The 21,857-nt window shown below is 29.6% G+C and overlaps 1 protein-coding gene across 2 annotated transcripts in view; it reads left to right on the top strand.

Annotated features, from left to right (window-relative positions):
• LOC108687855 (microphthalmia-associated transcription factor) overlaps positions 1-21,857 on the top strand; it is a 102,053-nt gene that overhangs the window by 61,111 nt on the left and 19,085 nt on the right. For both annotated transcript variants that reach the window (XM_018193862.1, XM_018193861.1), the window contains exon 4: positions 15,354-15,543. In XM_018193862.1, the coding sequence (XP_018049351.1) occupies positions 15,354-15,543 (190 nt within the window). The remainder of the gene's footprint in view (positions 1-15,353; positions 15,544-21,857) is intronic.

The raw sequence follows: 21,857 nt of genomic DNA, 5'->3' as shown, positions 1-21,857 counted from the left end.
GTCCTATTTCTTATTTGATATTTTAAATAAGTTCTTGAAACCTATTTTATATTTTTTATTTCAAATAAGTCGTATCAGTTACTTTACCGACTTCTACGACTTTTTTATTTTAAATAATATTTTTAAATAAAATTTTTATTTTATTTTTTTTAGATGGAACATTTACGTAAATTTCTGAGGATTATTTATACTTTTGCCAAGATTGTAATATTTCTACCAAATATCTCTTCACTGTTACTTTTTCAAACTCCTGCGTTAATATTAAATTTTGATTTCGATCGCAAGAGTTGATTTTGCGCAATTTCGGCGGAAGACGTATTGCGGGGCGCGGTCAAGATAAATCAGTGGGAAGCTATTCCTTTCCGGTTGGCGGTTAACATGTATCCATCTTGAGGCAGTGTAGATAACCGATAATGTTCCTAATTTGCTACATTAACCTTGCTGATAAGCTGCCTATTTCCAAAACGCTACGTAACGACCAACGTTCACCTTATTTAACCGAGTCGATTTTATTATGTAAAAAATTATGCGGAATAAAGTGGGAGTAAAGTGGGAGTAACTTTTATGCCCACGTGCGTACGCGCCGGAATTTTCGCCTTCATCTTCTTCAAATCGCGTCGAACGCTGGAAACGAGCAGGCTTTTACGCGAATGCGACGTATAGAGGAGGAAAAATATGCTTCGTGAGCATACTAACGCTGTCAGGGAAAGAAATATCGTAGAACCGTATTGCCCAAGGGGTATATTGGGCTATCATGGGAGACCCAACCGGCCTTTATTTTGTAATAAAGGTCAGCATTATGCCTCGTTCTTGATATTACCATCACGGTATTTCAAAATGCTTATGCTGGATAGCAGCCCTGGCTATCGTTATAATTCTATTCTTGCTAGTGGTTTTAAAACTTAGAAAACATTTTAAACATGCACGTTTCTTAAAGAATAACGACGTATATCAAAATTAAAATTTATATCTACATCTGAGTTTCGAATAATTATTTTGGAATACAAACTTTTGCATTTTTTTCTTTATCGCAGATTCATAAATGAGTTGTATTAAAGTAGTTTAATCTCGGGTTTTAACTTTATATTATAAAGATTTTATAAATTTTCTTAAGAAAAGTTAATATTTAAATATCTCTCTTTTAAATAATTTATTTTCTTCACCCTTTGAAACTGATAATGGATCTGTTAGACCAACTCAATTATACATTTCTTTGTCAAAAATGTCAATTCAATTTTTCTTTATTACATCTTCAAATTTAGATTATTCTTAATAAAATATATTTAATATTCATTTTTTTAAATACATTTTACATTTTAGTTTTTTGAAATTAGTGCCTTCTTACTAACATAAATTAAGCAGATCTTATAGATCCAACGTTAGTAATTGTATTACAGATTTTGACGTCAACTCCGAAGAATTAAAGATGTGTGTTACAACTCAAAACATTAAAAATATAAAGCATCAAAGATATAAAAATTTCATAGATTATTCTATATTTTTACGTCAGAATATATATTTGAGCACACTTCTCCTATCAATTTAAAAGTTATTTAATTTTTTGTTTGCCTTGATTCTTCAAAAAGTGATGTAAAATCACTTTTTGCAGTACTTATTTGCACTTTTGAAAAAGTAGCATTAAATCAAATTTTTTATGTGTACTAATAAAACTTTAATAAATATTCATGCAAAAGTTCGTTTGGATGCGCTTATTCGTTTAAAAGTTATGTATCTAAAATTGCAACAAAATATGGTAATTGCGCTGCACAGACCATTAAAAGCTAAATAATTTGTTTTGATTTTGCAATTGACAAGGCATATTTATGACAAAATTTTTTAACTGTAGATATTAGTTTTTTTAATTGATACTTTTAGCTGATATGACAATAAAAAAAGATATCCTTAACATTTATGTCTTTCTAAAAAAATTGGATGCAAAAACTAAAGTTCAGATGCGGGACGCATTTTCATTCTTACTTTAAAGGCTCCATTCGGAGTTGCACGCGTTGTTTACCACATATTTTTCTTAAGACACGCGAAATCGTAAGGTATCGCGTGCCGTTAATTTCTTAATTCCGGGCATATTCCTGAAATGTCGTTGAAATGCGTCTCAGATGAACGCACCAAATGAAGAGAAGAAATGCATTTCACGCGAAAACGTAATTATAGTGACTATGCGGCCTTGCCAGCGCAGCTGCCAATTCGTTGTGGGCGTCGAATATTGTATATTGCTCATTGCCAACATGACTCGTCGCTTATTACTTAATGTTACACAGCAACGAGCACCGATTACAATTTGTCGAGCGGAATTTTTGTAGCAAATTAAACATACGTGTCATTAAACACTCGACTTAGTTTGACACAGATTCAACCTTCTTTAGTTTAATAGCGAATTTAAAATATAATTTTAAATGATTTATTTTATTACAATCACAAAAAAAATATTAATTGAAAAATTTTTGTGACCGACGTCTATTCCGTCGTCTTTATGACGACATCTTTTATTATTTTTGTCTTTCTTTATATCCTAGCAGTGTTGTATGTACAGCAGTAAAGATATAATAATAATACATATAATTATATGTATTACCATAATTATAATTATTGCTGTTATAACGTTAATAATAATTATTATCAAGAAATATATGGAAAAAATTAATTATAGATATTTTCGTCAACAAATATGTATGTAGTTGCCAACTATACATATATATTTGTTGATTCAATATATATATAGGTATTATTGCTAACATTATGACAATAATAATCATAATTGTGATATATGTAATTGTAATCACAAATATAAAACATTTTTTTTTAATGAAAAAGACAGTATTAGTTATTATATAACTCGTAAACCTTTGTTACTTCTGAAGAAAATACGTGAATACCTCAAAAATATTATATAAATAATAATTATAATAATTATATAATAATTATACAAGTTTCATATGTAGAATATGTAACATATATAGTCGAATAAACTATATTATTGTTGCAGTAACTATAAAATATTTTATTCAACTATATTAACATTATTTCTATTCTGAGAGAAAAATTTATGGTATTTGTGACTATAACACTGTCCAACAAAATTTGACTTTTTTTTCGTCTTTGGCATGTGGAGTGTCATTTCTCGAAGATTTTTGGCCACTGGATTTAAATCCGTGCTCAGAAAATTCTATCATGTTTTATAGTTATTTTGTCATATTTCCAAGAAAATTGGGATAAGGCGAAAAACAATTTTGGCCATATTTAGAATAATGGTTAAAGAAACCTTGCTAATTTTGTCCACAGTATCTTAAAGTGATATCTTTTACCTTCAAAATGAGTTTTTTGTTTCTATATGATTTTTTATGATCAAATTATATAGGTTTGATGTTAGATATACGCTGTCTCTGCGCGACAGTGCGAGATACAGCAATGTCTCTTGATCATGTACAGCTAGTAAGTATCATATCTTGATTCGTTTCTTAGACTTGACATTCCGAGGTTAGCATGACAGTTGCTAGAAGATCATTAGTCACAATATGTGTTTCCGGAGTGCATCACGTGGAGCATAGAGGCGATCTTTGTTGCGCTCTATTTTTTATATATTCTTTTTATTTAATTTTTTATTACCTTTTTGTTTTTTTTATCTTTTATTCTTGTTTCATTTTGATTATTTCATCACACCACGGATCTTCCCCGACTTCGAGTAAGCGTCAGACGGTGATAACTTCCAATCTACGTAACTTAGTCATAAAAAAATCGTACCTAAACAAAAAAGGAAATTCATTTTGAAAGTAAAAGATAGCTTTACGATAGAGTGTAGACAAAATAAAATTTCCTTTCCAAACACAATACCATTCTACCAATATAAATATAACTAAAATTGTCATTTTCGCCTGTATTATCATAATTTTTTGGAAATATGACGTGATAGCTAAATTCTGAGCATCGTTTTCAGCGCCAAAAAATACTTCAGAAATGATACTTGGCAAGCCAAAGATTAAATCAGTGGTCGATGAAATTATTCCTCTAATTAACGTATAATTTGTATAATTTTATATATTACTATAAGTATCTAATAATATTTTATACTTATTTTCTGAAAAATAACTATATAAATTATATTTAAATTATTGTAGTTATAATCATTTGTATGATAACAAAGTAACTTATAATCATTTTTTATGCCAAAAAATATATGTACATGTATATATAGATTAGTAGAACATGTAGTCATTATTATATGTAGTCATTACAGCAGTAATAATTATAATGACAACGTGTAGATATATAAATTCTCAAATACACAAACTTTTCTGTCAGTGTACGTATATGTAAAATTCGTATACACGAAAAAAAACACAACTGAAAACTTCACTGATTCAACAAATCTACAGTCGTAATATACAGTCAATTTTCTATGTTAAAATAGCAAAGTTGCTATTTTACAACTAAATAACATTAGCGATTTGTTAAATCAAATCTTCTTAATTATTGACGTTGAATTCGCGTAATAAATTATAGATTTGCTGTATCACCCAATTAATTTTTTTTTCGTGCAGTTGTTATTTATATATATTAAGAAAAAAATGCTGTTGATTCAATTAAAGTCTACTATATTACTGCGAGCTGTCACTAACATAAGTGATTAATTCAAGTTTTTTATTGATTTAAATTTTCAATAATCAAGGTCTTTATGTTAATAAAAATATACATGAATTAATTACTTATGTTAGTGACAGTAATATAAACTTGAATCAATAGCATTTGTTTCTCAGTCTAGTTATCATCACTACTCTTTTCTCTATACAAATTATATTATATATTATATTGTATAAGTGTTTAATATTAGGTATGGGAAAAAATTCGTGGGGTTTTTTTAATGGGAAAAACGCCACGAACTTTTTCCCACCTAACATTTACATTTAGAAATATCAAATTATAACCTGTGAATTCTACAATCTAGAGAAATCTATACTTTGAATGTGGGAAAATAGAAAATCAAAATATTTTGAAACTATAGCCACGGTCATCAATTGATTACATGTAAATCGTTGAAATTATAACCTGTGAATTCTACAATCTAGAGGAATCTATAATTTGAATGTGGGAAAATAGAAAATCAAAATATTTTGAAACTATAGCCATCAATTGATTACATGCAAATCATTGAAATTATAACCTGTGAATTCTACAATCTAGAGGAATCTATATTTTGAATGTGAGAAAATAGAAAATCAAGATATTTTGAAACTAGCCACGGTCATTAATTGATTACATGTAAAATTGAAATTACATTATCATCGCAAAACCATACTTTCTTTTTACTCACTTCTATCCTATATAATTCTTCCGAGATAAGACGAATATGATGCAAGAAATACAACACCTTGTTCTGTCATTTGGGAGACGCAAAGTACAGAAACTTGTGTGCGTGTTTCTCAATAAGTAAGTGTATTTCCTGTATTTATACGCGATTTAATGATAATATCGCACTGTACGACCGGAAAAGAGTGCGTAATAGTTACGCGTAATACGTGCCGGAATACTCTGCGGGGGCGCTAAATATTCAATTTTCCGATCGTATTGAATTACGTGTATTTCCGCGTACGGAAATCGCCGCCGCGCAAATTCCCTCACTTTATCGCGACGAACAATGCCGTTATCATTAGAACTCATTGCCAGGCACTTAAGCGCGTACGTTTGAACGCAGAAAACGTCAGAAGAATTAAATATATCGGTTTCATGTCGCAATTCTTTCGTTTTTCTAGATGCGAATAATACTTGGATGATAAAACTTTTTGGAACAATAAAGATCTCGTTTATATAATTTGCAATAGAATGCGGATTAACCGACCTCGCATTATCTGACCTCCCAATTATCCAATTTCGTTATGGGACATTCTTTCAATTAGTCCAAATAGTTTTGTATGTACACTTAAAAAAAGTCTAACAATAATAATCAAGTCTAAATGATAATTGTTAAAACTTTGATAATATAATTTCAGTTGAATGTTCGTTTAATATAATCAGAACCAACTAAATGCTAACGTTACTTTTCTAAATATTATCTTATTTTTAAATTATTTTTAACAAAAACCAAACAGTTAATTATTATTATTACGTTTGTAATATTTGTTAAATATTGCAGTCTGCTAAACAAGATATTATACATTAGTGGGTAATTATTATTAAATTTTTTTTACCAAAGGTGTACCAAAGAATTGCTATATTTTATTCAATTGAGATTTTAGAAAGATTGAAAACCAGAATTGATTATACAGGATATCCCAGGCACTTTTTTTATCTTCGCAGAATAAGGTCCAACAAAAAATACGCTTAGACAATAATTTTAGTTTAAACTAAAAATGAAGGTAAGACGAACAATCCAAAGATCTTAATCTTGAGATATTATGTCAAGATCATGACTCTAAACAACATTTTAAAAGATTTTAACTATCGAACACCTTAGATAATGCTAATGCCAGCAGTACTATAACTTTTAAGCCTTATAACTCAAAAAGTATTTAATGAAAAAATATTTTGTTATAGTATTTTGAAAAGCTCTCAAGATAAGCTACACATAAGAATATGTAATATAAAATGGGGATTTCCGTTAAAAAAATTGAGGTGACCTTGGCGACTACTCAAAGTCAAGCTGATAAGACTAGTAAATAGATCTTTTTAAACCTTAAAACTGTCTGAATATATTTTTGATTGGATCATATCCTGCGAGATTAAAAGGGTTATATGATTTAGGACACCCTGTTTGTATAAAGTTTAAAAATTACAATAATTTCTATTTAAAATATGTTTTTATGGGATAAAATGTAACCTATGTTATTCTACTTCCTGATTTTTTAATTTAATTCCTCGATTGTTTAGGACAAGTCTATATTAAGCCAGGTAATCAAGATATATCATTTAGAATTTTGTTGTAGATTTTGTTGCACATTTTTCGCGAACTATTCTTTTCCGGAACTCTCAGATAGAGTACGGCGCTTATCGGCTGATCAATCAATCATTAATTCATGTTAAGAATTAAGTATCAACTCAAAGAGATTGTTTTTCATAATAATGTTACTACGTCATATAGGTGACGTATATAAGCAATACTAATGAATGTTATACTATACCGCACCAACGATTGGCGTGGTGTGAAAATTATTTAATTATATAGTCGCTGCGTCGATAACTGCGTTGCCAAAAATTATTACGTCTTACGTCGTTCGCGGCGCGAAACAACGTTATCGAGATGATGTCAATAGTAAATTTGTAATCATGTAGATTTGTTGTTATACGAATTGTATAATGTTTCAATCGGAAGTGATCATATTCAATGTTGTATCATTATGATATATTATCATATACTTTAATTATAACTTTTTAATTATAACTTTTGGAAATTTCAAAATAACGTTAAAAATGAGCGAATCACGACTTTTAGATAGTTAGGAAAATGCACTAAAATCTTGATTTCGTAATCTGATTCTTACACTTCGTATATGTATTTTCCCAGCAAATTAAATACTAAATAAAGAAATTTTCTATTTCGCGGTTATCATTAATGCAACAAGCGTCACGCTTATAATTTAATGCGAGATCTTTACGTCACGCACGGCAGTGTTGCATCCATATTGATACAAATTTTTCCAGCAGAGTCGTTATGCAGGATTTTATTGAATACGAGCACCTTGAAAAACCGTGAATTCATTTTCTGAGGTGAGACGTGAGGAATGGTTACCGTACGCACGTGCCGCGTGTACAAATTTGCATAGTACAGCAGTTAAACGTATGCGACGTACAATATATGTGTGTATATATAAATATAAAAAATGTTCTTATTTACATAGATAGGAGGATAGACATTTTAAAAAATGCAAAAAGCGAAGGAGAACAAGGCTTTTGTTTGTTTGTTCATATCAGATTTATTTGTGTTCGATTAAGATTCGATATTTTGTGGCTGTACAATCAAAAGTAACCAAAAATGCTAAAATAGTCAGTATTAATTAGTATTTGGCAACAAATTTGTATCATAAATACGCCTTTAAACCAATTGTAATAAACAAAATACCAAATAATGTTGCTTATATTGGATTTGTGTAACAAAAGGATATTTCGTTACAAAAATAAGTAATTTTTAAACAAGTAGATCTAAGTATAAATTTTTACTTGAATATTTGTTAGTTTTATTATTAGTAGAGATTGGGGTTAATAAACTCATTTTTCAGTTTCGAATTTTTAGACAAAATTAAGAGAATCAGAAAAATGAATTCTACATCAATTACTACATACATTTGATCTAATAATATTTTAATAATAATAAGGGGAAAAACTAATAACTAATATGAAAAAAATTCATTTTTCTAATGCATTCCATCTGATTCAACTAGCCCCGGGACCGGGATAATTTGACTAAGATTATTAAAATAAAGATTAATGTATTTTTAGTTACATCTTTGACTACATATTAATAAAACTTTTATAAAAATATATTTTAAACACAAACATTCGCTTCGCAGGACAAAACAATGCTTCTTTTTGCAAAATTTGTTCATTTGTCCAATTTCCAATGTGCAAAAACACATCGAATGATTCTAGTTTTCGAAATTAGACATGAGGGAACTAAACTTATTTACTACTGAGGAAAATGTCTTTAAAGGAATAAAATTTTGAGTAAGTACTATAAGAGTTGTCACTAAATGAGTCATATAGTTCCATATTATGGTTAGTCTACTATTCCCGTCCGTTCATTTCTTAAAAAACATTAACAATATACGATAACAAAGATACATGCATACATAAACAAAAAAAAATCTGTTGGACTTTATTAAGTAAGAATTACATTTACTATCTAAATAAGAATCAAATATCTCAGACAATCATATACGATTGTAAAACAAAAACTTTAAAAAAAATAAAAATATTTATTTACTAGATATACGATTTTTTAAAATTGTAGCATAACTTTTATCATAAATGTGTTCACAACAAGATGTTACAACAAACTGAGCAGCAGTCGTTGCTGCGTGCTCAGACACGTTTACGCATGTTTTGCGTATTTTGTTTTTAATGTAGCCTCGATTATTCTTATTCTTATAGTCAATTGACGGTTTCCCCTATATATATTAATATACATGTAATAATAATTCGTGCTACAATTTTACTAAATTTGCAAATAACTGAGTTGATAAAAACGCAATTTTACATAAAATTCAAGAATAAAAATTAAATAATTTTTAAACAAGAGAATTTCACACAAATTTTACATAGATACTTATACAATTAATAATAAAATAGTCTATGAAATTATTGTACTTTTGATAATGTTTTGAGACACATATATCTTTAAACATTCGCTATAAATTGTGCATATAATTTAATGTTTATTTATTTTATTATATATACAATTTATATTTTCGTATTGTGAAAGTGTATTAAGTATTCTACTATATTCATATCGTAAAATATTATTCATAATGATATTAACTTAAAAAATTACAGACATTTCTGCAATTGTCAAACTTATTTCAGTAAAGTCAGAATTGCAAATATAGCTACAAAATGATTAACGGAACAAGGACTACATCTCATCGCGATTTCTTGCATACTATCGGACGTTTTATGCGACCGGAATTAATTAAAGCCGTTCTGGCATATTATCTTGCATGCTTGCGGTACTTAATTGTATGCAATTATAATCTTCTTTCGTTACACAATTCGCAGAATCAATTGCTTCCTGTCGTTGCAATTCGCTCCGCTCGTTGTTGAATGATTCGATAGTTTTAGTGAATGAAAAATACTGTTTAACTAATCGATATATCAATAATTTTTTCCAGAAAGAATGATGGACAATTTTATAATCAAAGAAAAATACGCTCAAATTAGAAAAAATTTGTCATGAATTTGATATGAATACAATATTCCCTCAAAGTAGCAATTTAGCAATTTATAATATATAATATTTTATCTTTATAAACAATTTGCATTTGACTAATTTGAAAATAACATAAATGTTGAACTTTGAAAGATTTATTAATTTTGTAAAACTGTAGATGAAATTGAATATGTATAACACAATAACAATTTTGTTGAAGTATCTAAAAATTTAGATACAGATTTAAAAACAGTTTTATTAGACTATTAAAATAATTGTGTAGGAGATGCTCAAATATAATAAGCAACACTGCAAAAAGTTCATGACTTCAAAGTTCATAATTTTAAAAAATACGACATATAATTGAAAGTATAACCAGAAAGAAGATAAAGTTATGCGTAACTTATGCATTAATTATTCTAATTAAAACGTTATTGCAATTTAGTGAATTTAGAATTTTAAAAACACTTTACTAAAAAAAGTTACTAATTTTTAAATATATAATTTTTCTATCAACGAAACGACTGTCTTTTGCAAGTATGATGCAAAAAGAAATCGATCTTCTTAGTCCTTATCAAACTTCATAACGTTCCTAATTAACGATTCTTCATACATTCATCGCGCGTGATCAAAAATCGAGCCGTTCACACGCGTTTACGGCCAAGGCTATTTTGATCGTAACACGGCTCTTTAAAGACGATTCGTTTACGCTGCATGTACAGCGACGGTCTGCATAACGTGACCATCGAAATGGGTGTCCATTAACGACTGATGACATTTAACGAGGTGTAGTACATTTTTTTCGCGCTTAACGAGCGACAGACCGCCGCCAATTGCGTTTATGGGAATTGTGTGCGCGCGTCGCGACGTAATTCATGAAATCGACATAGCCAAAATAAAAGGCCATTGCAGCCTGGTCTGACTCTTTATCGCCGGTTTAATATCAGCTAGCCGTTACTGCAGCTTGTGTGTTACGCAGCGTTTTTAATTTTGAATTTTTTTTGTTTTGAATTTTTTTTTGTTTTGAATTTTCGAATACGTTTATTATGTTAAAGGATTCGCAATAAGATTATACGAGTTAGTAACATTACATTTTTCTAAATATTTTTATAAACGAATCAGTAAAGTTACATTTTTATATACATGAGAAAACCAAAATAAGATTTTACTACAAAAGCTTAAAGCTTTAAAGTAAAAGCTTTATAATAATAACAAAGTTTTAAATATAAATATGTTTGACATAAGAATATATGAATATTTTTTATTTTGAAAATGTAAATATAAGTTTATTTCAACTTTCGAAGGATAATTTGGGATAATTCAAGAAATAGAAAAAAATTTCCGTATTTTTATTAAATCTTATTTATTATTTGCATCTTTTTATAATTCATCATATTTTATTTTCTACTGAGATCAGAAAATGAAATCTGATGAGTGTAATCTGAAAGTATATTATGTTGTATTATTACATTATGATAAAATTATTTTGGCTATATATTTTTTGTTTGTTCATTTAATTATAATTCATTTAATTATTATTATATTCAGTTAATTTATATTCTTTTATACGCATATATTTACATTCGATTTCATAATAAAGATGCGTTACGGAGCAAAATATTAAACTATGATGGATTTTTGCGCGTACGTCATCTTGGCGCTTGTATTGCAGGAGCAATTTACTTTGATCGCGTATCATATATACGCTATACATTATAGTCCCTTCACCGATCACGCTTCCCTTTCGACGCGCATCAGTTTCATTGACCACAGCGGCGATCGATGCTGTCTCTGTCATCCATCTACCCACTTCTCATCTTCTTCACGCTTATGACCATTCATTCTCGCCGTCGTTGTATATGTCGGAATTGTCTCTTTCGCGTATACGTGTTCTTAGAAACCTAGGCTTCGTTATTATAATTCTAAAAGCATAATTTTATTATCATACAAAATTGGCAAAAAATGTTTTTAACGATAAAAATAACTCGGTTCTTCTTTCCGTCACAATCTCCATGCAATTGGAAAATTAAATTTGACACGTTTTATGTGTCCTTATCGATCCAGCCACATTATTGTGTCAATTTAATACAAAATGAAAGTAATACAAATATGTAAAAAATTAACACGAAAAATGTAACACAATGAACATTGTAAGCAATTTATAAAAGTATATTTCTTATATAAATGAATACAATGTATTAATTTAACATATTACAAATGTTATATATTATGTCATTATTATAATAAAAAATGTTGAATATCAATTTAATGCAAAATATTCAAATAATACGTTATGTTAAATTAACATTCGAATATGTTAAAAATGCTGCATAAAGATTTTAATAAGGCTCGATTTTATACAAATACGAAATATATTAATACATCTTAAATTTAATTCATCGCTATTTTCTTTACAATGCTTCATTTTAAATAATAAATATCTCAAAATTAAAAAAATTAAGTTTTAAATTAAAATCTTCCTAATCATAATCTTTCTTTAAATATTGATAATAACTATATTTCTGACTTTAATTTTTAACTCTTTCCGAATTAACGTGTGTCGTCCATTCGAAACAATTGTCTTAATTTTAATTCTAATAATTAGAGAGAAGAATGCGCGACTTTCATTATATCCTATATACTCGGTATATTCAGACTATTGTATTTATTTACAATTAACGTGTTTCTCGCTCGCAGCCATAGCGCATGGCTTTTGTCGGTTCACTCGCATCAAAGCGCGTCCGTCAGACCGAGAGGTAACTCGATTCATCTCTCATCGGTTGGCGGCAACAGTCGGCGTCGAAACGTTGTTCCGCAGGCCGGCACAGAACTTGCCTATTATTGTTTACGTAATGTTTACGTAACGTCATACACGTACACGCTGCAGCGACCGCGGTGCACATGCATGCGCAGAAGCGAGTCCGCTTTGAGGCTTGCATCTTACGGAGCAGCGATTCACCGTATGCTTAATAATTTTAACGATAATATTCTCTAAAGAATTTTTATCTTTCTACTAGAATTATATGAAGTGACTAAACACTTGGAAACGCAATATCTTATTGTAATTGATCGTTTCTTTATTTCTTTGTCTCAAGTGATAGGGATACTTTTTATTCTGAAAGTATAAATATAAGTTTGAATATATTTTTTGATCTTTCAGAGAATAATTTAGAAAATAGAAGATAAAAGATAAATTATTTATAATTTATTCGATTTATAATTTATCCAGAGAAAAAATGAATTATCAATGATCGTAGGAAATTAAATTTTAATTCTTCTTGTGAATGAAGGCAACGTGCATTCATTCAGTGCATTTTATTTTTCCTCGTGTCTTGCACTTCGTTCTTATCGCGCAAATCATCTGCACACTTTGCGCAATCTTTAATTTACAATAGATACGTTTTACAGATAATCCTATGAAAAAAAATCCACTGTTTCCGCTGAGTTCTGATCGGGATTTATCGTTACAAACCACGACGTATATTATTTTACGGACCGACTAAACTAAACGATATTCGGCACTTAAATCCGTATCACGTTTCACGACGAACGATCGCTTATCGGCATTTTCGAGACAGAACATTACTGCGTGTGGAATGGAACGAACGTGGATGAAAGTGGTGAATAAATGCCCGGCGAAGAGAGAGAAAAGAAACAAGAGAGTTCGATTTCGCGATACAGCGAAGCGATTACACATTGACGCGCGAATCATTTTATATTATTTTTCACGAGAAGCCTGTGAATAACATTACGATTTATATATCGTGCGGACAGCTTTGCACTCACACTGAAGACAACTAGTCTTTAAGGCATGAAAGGGTGATTTAGCGAACGATGTCGATCGCGCTCCCGGGAATTATTAACGACGTGCGCACCTTCCGTTCCAGGTTCCATCACTCCCTTTGAATTCCTTCCTCCGTCAGCGTCTCGCTTCCTTACCCTTCGTGAAGAACGATCATTTGCGTCGCGATCGTAAGATTCTCGAGGAAAAATTGCATTAACCACTGAGTGAGTCCTGGTAATGTTGTCGCGCACGACGGTGGCGACGAGTTCGCTTTATCATCGAATACTCTCAAATAAAAGCGCGCAGTTTCATCATAGATTGCATAATGTAGGTTTCTTTCATTTACGATAGTCGAGATCAATAGATTACGGAACGATAATAAATCATCGGTTTCTTGAGGATTAGCTCCCTGCTTCTTCTATCAATAGTAAATTTAATTTTTTTATGTGATTCTGATATTCCTTGGTATTTCCTTTCCTCTCTTCTTTCTTTTTTTTATGTCAGTTTTATACCACAGTAGTGAGATGTTATGATTTTTGTTACACAATAAAAAAATACATTATATTTGTGTTAAAACCAATTCTTATAAAAATGTTTGTGTTGAATTTATTATTTTATGAGTGATAATTTAATATAATGTTATTGTGTCATTTGAATATTTTATGTTAAATTGATATTCAACATTTCTTAGTATTAAAATAACAATTTATATATAAATAAACGAATGACATAAAAATAGCATATTCTAAAACATAAATTCTAATATTAATTAAATGTAGGTATTGTATGTAAAAACACAATCGATAAATTAAAAACCTATATCGGTTGAAACTGGATTTTTAATGCTTTTAAATAATTTCTATGTGAATTTATATACTAAATATGTTATTTGAACTGCGCGCTGAAATGATTTTACTGTAGTATTGTAGTTTGATTGCGTTTATAAGTTCGAAAAATCATTTCGATGCGCAGTTCAAATAACTACATATTAAAGGCCAGTTTCATAATTTATAATTAACTTTTAATGGAGTTCAGTTTCTTCATCTCTTTCCAATTCTAGAATTGGAAAGAGATAATGAATAAGTTGAACCTTCGTTAAAAATTAACCATGAATTTTGAAATCGAGTCTTAGTATATAAATTCTCATAGAAATTATTTAAAAACATTAAAAAAAGATCCAGCTTCAATCAATATAGGCTTTTAGTTTATTAATTGTATTCTCACATGTATATACACAATCTCATAATAAGTACATAATACAATCTAAAATAAGATTTTTATTGTTTAAAATATATATATTTTAATTTAATTATATTATAAATGTTAATTTTACGAAGATATATACTTCCACAATTTGTTTCCAAATTATGTCAATTTTACATTTTTTGTACTATTTGTAATTGTAAGTTTTTATGTAATATTTGTATAACTTTCTAACAATTCATCCTGTGTTAAATTAACATAAAGATTTATACAGATGACACAACGTTTAATACATGTCACTTATCCAATTTTTCACGTTACATTTCACATATCACAAAAATTTGAGACGTAAAATATATTAAATTTAACACAAACTTTTCAACCGTGCATTTAATATATTTTTTAATCATTAGAGATTTCTATAAAATTCCCATATATTTTTTTATCTGTACAAGTTAATGTTATCTAAATGACAGTTTGCTTTTTTTATAATTGCAGGCTGAGGACCTCTTGGACGACATTCTGTCGTTTGAGGCTGGTTCTTTGGGTGACGGACTGAAAGACGGCCAAGCCGGAAGTCTCACAAATATACCGGAGCTTCAAATTAAACCAGAACCTCTTTTGCTCACCGAGGCAGAGATTCATGCTCTCGCGAAAGATCGGCAGAAAAAGGATAACCACAATATGAGTAAGTCAAGAATCACTCTTCTCGATTAGGTTGCGAAAAATTTATATATTGCATTTTTAAAATATCAATTTTTTAATTAAAAAAGAGTTTTTATTTTGAAATTATAATTGAGCTGTAATTATTTTTTTAACATTTAATAATATATTAATTCATGATAACACTTTCATGATTGCATTACAGCACTTATTAAATATTGATTTATCGATTCTAATTAATTACATAGAGACAATAGAATTTATGAAATATTCAAATAATTAATTACATATAAGTTTTGATATCCGTTTTTTAAGTTTCAAAATTATTATTAGTGATCTATTATAAGAATAAAAATGTTGTATGCTTTACTTTTCATTAAAGAGAGATTATTGATGCTCGTTGCATCATCATACTTAAAATTTCGTGCTCGAAATTTATCTTGCGGCACATGACTTTTGTAAGATTGATGTTTTAATCTTGTTTCTTTATACACAGTGTCGTTTTGAATTGTCATTCGATCGACACTTTGCAAGCAATTACTTGTTTGCCCGTGTAGAAATAATTGATAAGCGCCACTGTGTAATTTACACCTCAACAGTAGCAATCGGCGATGCCATGACGTTATTGTTACATGACGGTATTTACTACACTTATATCAATACATGCTACCTGCGACATAAATGGACTATTTAAATGACAATGAAAAAGAGTATTGCTATGTCCCGTGTTATGTCGTTGCAATAGTCTATTATTATCACAAATGTAGTCAATTAAATTTATGTCTGACTGTTAATGCAAACAACGGCGACGACCGAATATAAACATTGTCGATGTGAATTTAACGAAAATATTTTTATATTGTTATACTGAAATCATTTTTTTAAATTTAATTTTAATTTTTGAAAAAAATGACAACTTTTAATATTTCAATTTAATACACGAACAACTAAATGTTTAAAAAATTCAGTAATATATTTCATTAATAAATTTTATACTTGTTATTATTAGTAACATTAAATTGCTTGTCAATTTAATTTGTAATATTATTTACTGGAACTTCAATTTAAGACTGTGTTTCAAAATTGATAAATAATCAATCAATGTTTCAAAATTGATAAATAAAGCACGCAGTTTGCTTGAACTGAAAATTACAAAATTCTCGCAAATTTATTTATTAAATTATTAAATACTAAGCTTTGACTGGATATAGTTTTTTTCGTTTATATGTATTGAAAAATTTAGATATATGTAGATTTCAAATATGATAATTTTAAGATGCTGCAAAAACATTATCAATTTCATGAAAAAAATATTAAACATCGGAAATCAGTAAGATCACTGTTGAAACTCTCATTAAAGTGACGAAATGGATTATTTCCTACGTGATGGATGTAAGAAGCGATTAAACAATTTTCGAGCGGCAATATTTGAATAATACCGGGCTTTTACCGGGCGGCTGCGCTGTTGATTACTATTTTACGATGCGACACGTTACATGCCGAATCGTGCGATTGTGTTCGCGGTGATTCTGTAAATTTGACCGAGTAATTAGTGAGCTTCAATTATCTCGCTTCGCTTTCCGGCGCGGTGCAATAAAAAACTTAGTTGTATGCGCGAATTTTTTGAGGCGAGCGTGAAAGCGCATACGTATTATAGATACGTTTTACTATATCTAGATTTATGAGCAAATGAATGTTGTTATCCTTTTCCCCATTTTGACAAGTTTGAATAGCAAATCTGGATCAAAAGAGATATTCAGATATGTACTTTTTTTTTATAAGTGTTATTAGATATGTCAATGATGAAATGTTACCATGAAAAAATTAATTTTTACGTTTTAATTACATAGTTGAAAAATTTGTGTTAAATTTAATATCCCAATTTAATATCCCAAATGGTCTATCCAATTTGTGAATTTTAATACAAGACTAATTTAATACAAGATAAATACAAAATAAATAAATTAATACAAGATAAATAAATATGTTAGGGAGTAATACAAATATTACGTAAAAAATTTACACAGAAAATATAATACTGACACAATCAAATTGTGAAAGTACGTTTCTTTAATAACATTAACGTTTTTTTTATTTATCTAAGAACATTTATGATTTAAAATATATTATTTTTATGTTAATTGTTCACTTATTTATAAATTGTATTATTTTAATACTAAGAAATATTGAATATTATTTTCAAAATGTTCAAATAATACAAACATTATATTAAATTAACACTCGGTTATGTTAAAAATACAAAAATTTTCAATACAAAAATTTTAATAAGAACTGGTTTTAACACATATACAAAATATTTTTTCTGTTTTATATTACTATGTGTAAAATAATAGTAGATAGAGAAAACAAAAATTGATTTTTACCTTGGTGTAATTCTAGTTTGTTTAATTTGTAATTGTGATTTCAAGAATAGGAGATTGTCAATTTAATTGTGCAAATTCTTGCTCAAAAATAAATTACTACGTATACATAAAAATAAACTAATAATTAATACAATTAAAGTTGATTTATTAAAGTTGATTTCTTTAATGAACAATTCGATTTAATGAAAAAGATGCACATCATTATAGGTATTCTTTAATCTACTGTATGTAGTTTTTTCTAAATGTAATCTGCTGTTTTTCCAGTACTCTACCTCGCTGTTGTCTCTCGCGATTAAGGCGTCGCTAAAATTGCAAAAAATGGCACGGCCCTCGCAAACGAAACAAGCGGAAATCGTGGGCGGTATCTGGGGGTCGTATCGGAAGAGACCAATCCAAGCATCCAATTTTCCGAAAACAATCGAGGACGTAATGAAAGTCCAGTTGGCTAGGGCGGAACGGTGGAATCGGGATCGAATTTGTAAGAGAGAATGGAGAAATAACGACCGCAGAGCACACGCGAGGACATCGGAAATAAAATAGGAATTCTGTAAAAATAGTCGCGCCGTCGCGCCGCTAATTCGCCCCCTCTTTGTCTCCCACTTATCGACTACTATTGTGCATCCCCGCGAGGTGCATTGTCGATTGTACAGCATTCTACGTGCACTGTACGTATAGAGAGACAAAAAAGGTGCTTATCGATGAGAGCCGTCTTTTTCTGCGCGATCGATGTGCGTGCAACACGAGTCGCTTTACAAATGTGTTTCCCTTTTTTATAGTAATTTGTTTAATCTTTCTCTTTTTCTCTATCATTAATTACTGCTTTCCCAATCTGTTCCACTCAAGGAACATGATCAAGCATTTCATTACCGCTTCAGATTGCATACATTATAGGTTCAAAGGATTTAAATTTTTTTTTGCGAATCGAATAAAAATGTCGAAATTTTTTCTAAGAAAAAATTGATCTTAAATCTAATAAATAATGCTAATACAAGAGATCTATTTTACTTAGAGAAAAAACATAGTAGTAACATATATATAGATGATGTGTTTTATATGTAAAATTAAGGATTATATACTTATGACACATATTTTTAAAAAATTATGAAAAGTCATAAAATTTTTCTGTATTGCAAGGAAAAACAAAAGTTTAACAGCTTGTGTTTGAGTTAAAATTTCTTTCAATAATTTCTTTTTCCTCTAAATATATAAGTTCAACGTATCCGCTGAAGAAGTCTGAGCCAAAATGCACATTAAGAAAATCCCGATTTTTATAATCGTAGAACAGAAAGCAAATGGCGTTATTTATCCGCTTGTAGCATTCGCAATGTTCGTTGGGGAGGGCGAGTTTGCATTCTCTTTCGTAGGGAAACCCGGGCTAAAGCTGACGAGAGGCTTTTCTCTAATCTTTGCCCGTATCTCGCGGATAATTTCTTCCGGAAACCGGGTTGGCTGATTGATGAGACTCGTCGTCGTCGATTAGGAAGGCGTGTCTCTTGATTCCGAGTGAAAAGCATAGGTTCGCGCATCTTCCCGACAGAATCGGGTAGGTTCGATCTTCATCGCCATCGTTTGTCCCATCCCCACCATCCACATCGATTTTTCAGTCTCACGCTCCTCTGAATTAACTATCGTAATCTAATCAGCTAGATCAGAGGAAATTCTCTGCCATCCCTCAATGATGCCTATTCTTCTCTCCGTCGTTTCCTCCACTTCTCGCTCTCTGCTTCTTTTTCTCTTTCTCTCCCCCAAGGTGAATCGAATTCGAGAAAGGAAGTTACAATTTCCTCAAAGTTTTCAAGGCTGCTCCTTCATCTCTTTGCGCGCGTGCGACGAATTTCCTCGATCTTGGGATCTCGTCCTTTAAAGCCTTGTTCTATCGTGTTATTTACAAATATTTGTCTCTGTATGAATCAGCAATTTGCAGAATTTAGTTTAGTATGACGTAGATCTGTGATGTACTTTGAAGTGCTTCAGAATTGGATGTAGATCTTATTTAGAATCGATTTTTCCTTAACTATATTTGACTTCCACAAAGTCAGAATATTTTCTTGTAGCTTAAAAATTTTATTTCGGAGAAGTCTTTTAATTCAATATTTTCTTTGTTTCTCAAAGATCAAAATTCAGAATTTAAAAATTCTAATTATAATTTATTAAATATAATAAATATAATTTCTTATCCATTTTTTGTACCTTCAAAAATATCTTGTTCTGGGTAAAATAAATGAAAAATATAAAAAGAATAACAAGAGCTCTAAAAATTTACTTTCTTGATTTATTTGTATAACATTATTAACAAACCGAAAATTAGTTTATCATCTTGTTTTGTTTATTATTAAAAAGCGAAATATTTTGTTCGTTTTCTGTTAACTTTTGTTTCTGATTCTTGTCGCATCCGGAATCGATTAATTCCAATGGAAATAAAATATATATTTATTGACTTTTGATGAATAAAAAAGTGGAAGAAAATTAATGGACCATTCCGTGTCTTTCATTCTTATCGATTAATTTCGACATAATGCTTCATTTATATCATTTAGATGTCATTTAGGTAGTGATGTCTTTGTCCAACATGCACTCCGACAAATTTACTTTTCCGGTAGCTTATCCCCTTTACAATCGCGATATCGGTACTGTTCACCGATAGCGAGTCAAGCGGCTTGACCTCTCGCACCTCCGTTCGAGAGATACCTGGCTGGAATAATCGATCGAGAACGGGGTCACGTGCCAGCGATAAGGCGATCCGGTTCGTAGTCTTTCCGTAGGGGAGATACGCTATATCCTCCGGAAAGTGCGATATGCTTTCCCGAATAACTTCGATACGAGACGACGATACGGATATATTGAGAGACGGGGCGATTTGACCCTCGACAATTCGCACGCGCATTCAGGACGACGTAATTTAACGATGTAATTTATTACGATCGAGCAATCGAAGAATACCGCGTTTGTTTCCAATCGTATCACGTAGTTGTAAATTTGAGGAAAATATTGTAATAATCTGTAAGTATAGATCTATAGAATTTAGCATCTAACGGAATATAAATAAAATCTATACCTTTGCCATCTTTTTTCTATCAGAATTATAACTAAAAAAGAAAGATCTTTTTTCAGTTATTACATAGTAAAAAGTATTTTGTATTTATGTTAAAATCGATTTTTATTAAAATTGTTATATTAATAAAAATTATAAATATTTAATATACCGTATTAATTTAACATAATATGATTGTTATTAGAAAGTTTTGTGGTAAATCAATATTTAATACTTATTAAAATAACAGAATTTATAAGCAAGTGAACAATTAATCCTTTGAGGTGTACATTTTTTTCTATCTAATGAATTCTTGTGAAATCTTGCAATTCTATGTTTTTTAGGTAACTGATTGCGAATCTGAAGTCATGTTTAAAAAATTCGAAATGGCTGATCCAATATGACTGCCATATGGGAATAATTTAGTTCAAATCTGAATGAATATGACTTTCATGTTTTGCACTTCCAGTTTCCGACTTTTTTAAAAAGATAAAAGTCCAAACTTGAAGAGACTTCCTAAAGTTACTGGAACAAGTGGAATATGTGGTTTATACGTTATGAATTTATAAAAATTATTTATAACAATGATAAAAAATACATTTTTGGAGGGTTTCAATGAAGATGAGGGCTTCTTTCTTAGAAATCTTACATGAGAGATAATCTTTGAGATCATATTCATATTCAGCGCATTTTATTTACTAAAGAACGATCTTTCATGATAAAAATCTTTCATGGCAAAAAATTTTAATCTGCTACTTGGAATATTTTATTTATCACATTATAAGTTATATTATATGTGAAAATTAACTCATTTCAGTACGACTCAATTTTCTATATAATTAATAATGCGAAATTCTTTAGATGTATCATTTGGGACACGTTAGATATATTAAATTTAATACGATTTTTTTAACTATGTGACAC

This window comes from Atta colombica, unplaced genomic scaffold (assembly GCF_001594045.1).
Source record: "Atta colombica isolate Treedump-2 unplaced genomic scaffold, Acol1.0 scaffold219, whole genome shotgun sequence".
Taxonomy (NCBI): domain Eukaryota; kingdom Metazoa; phylum Arthropoda; class Insecta; order Hymenoptera; family Formicidae; genus Atta; species Atta colombica.
This window is presented reverse-complemented; position numbering and strand designations above follow the sequence as displayed.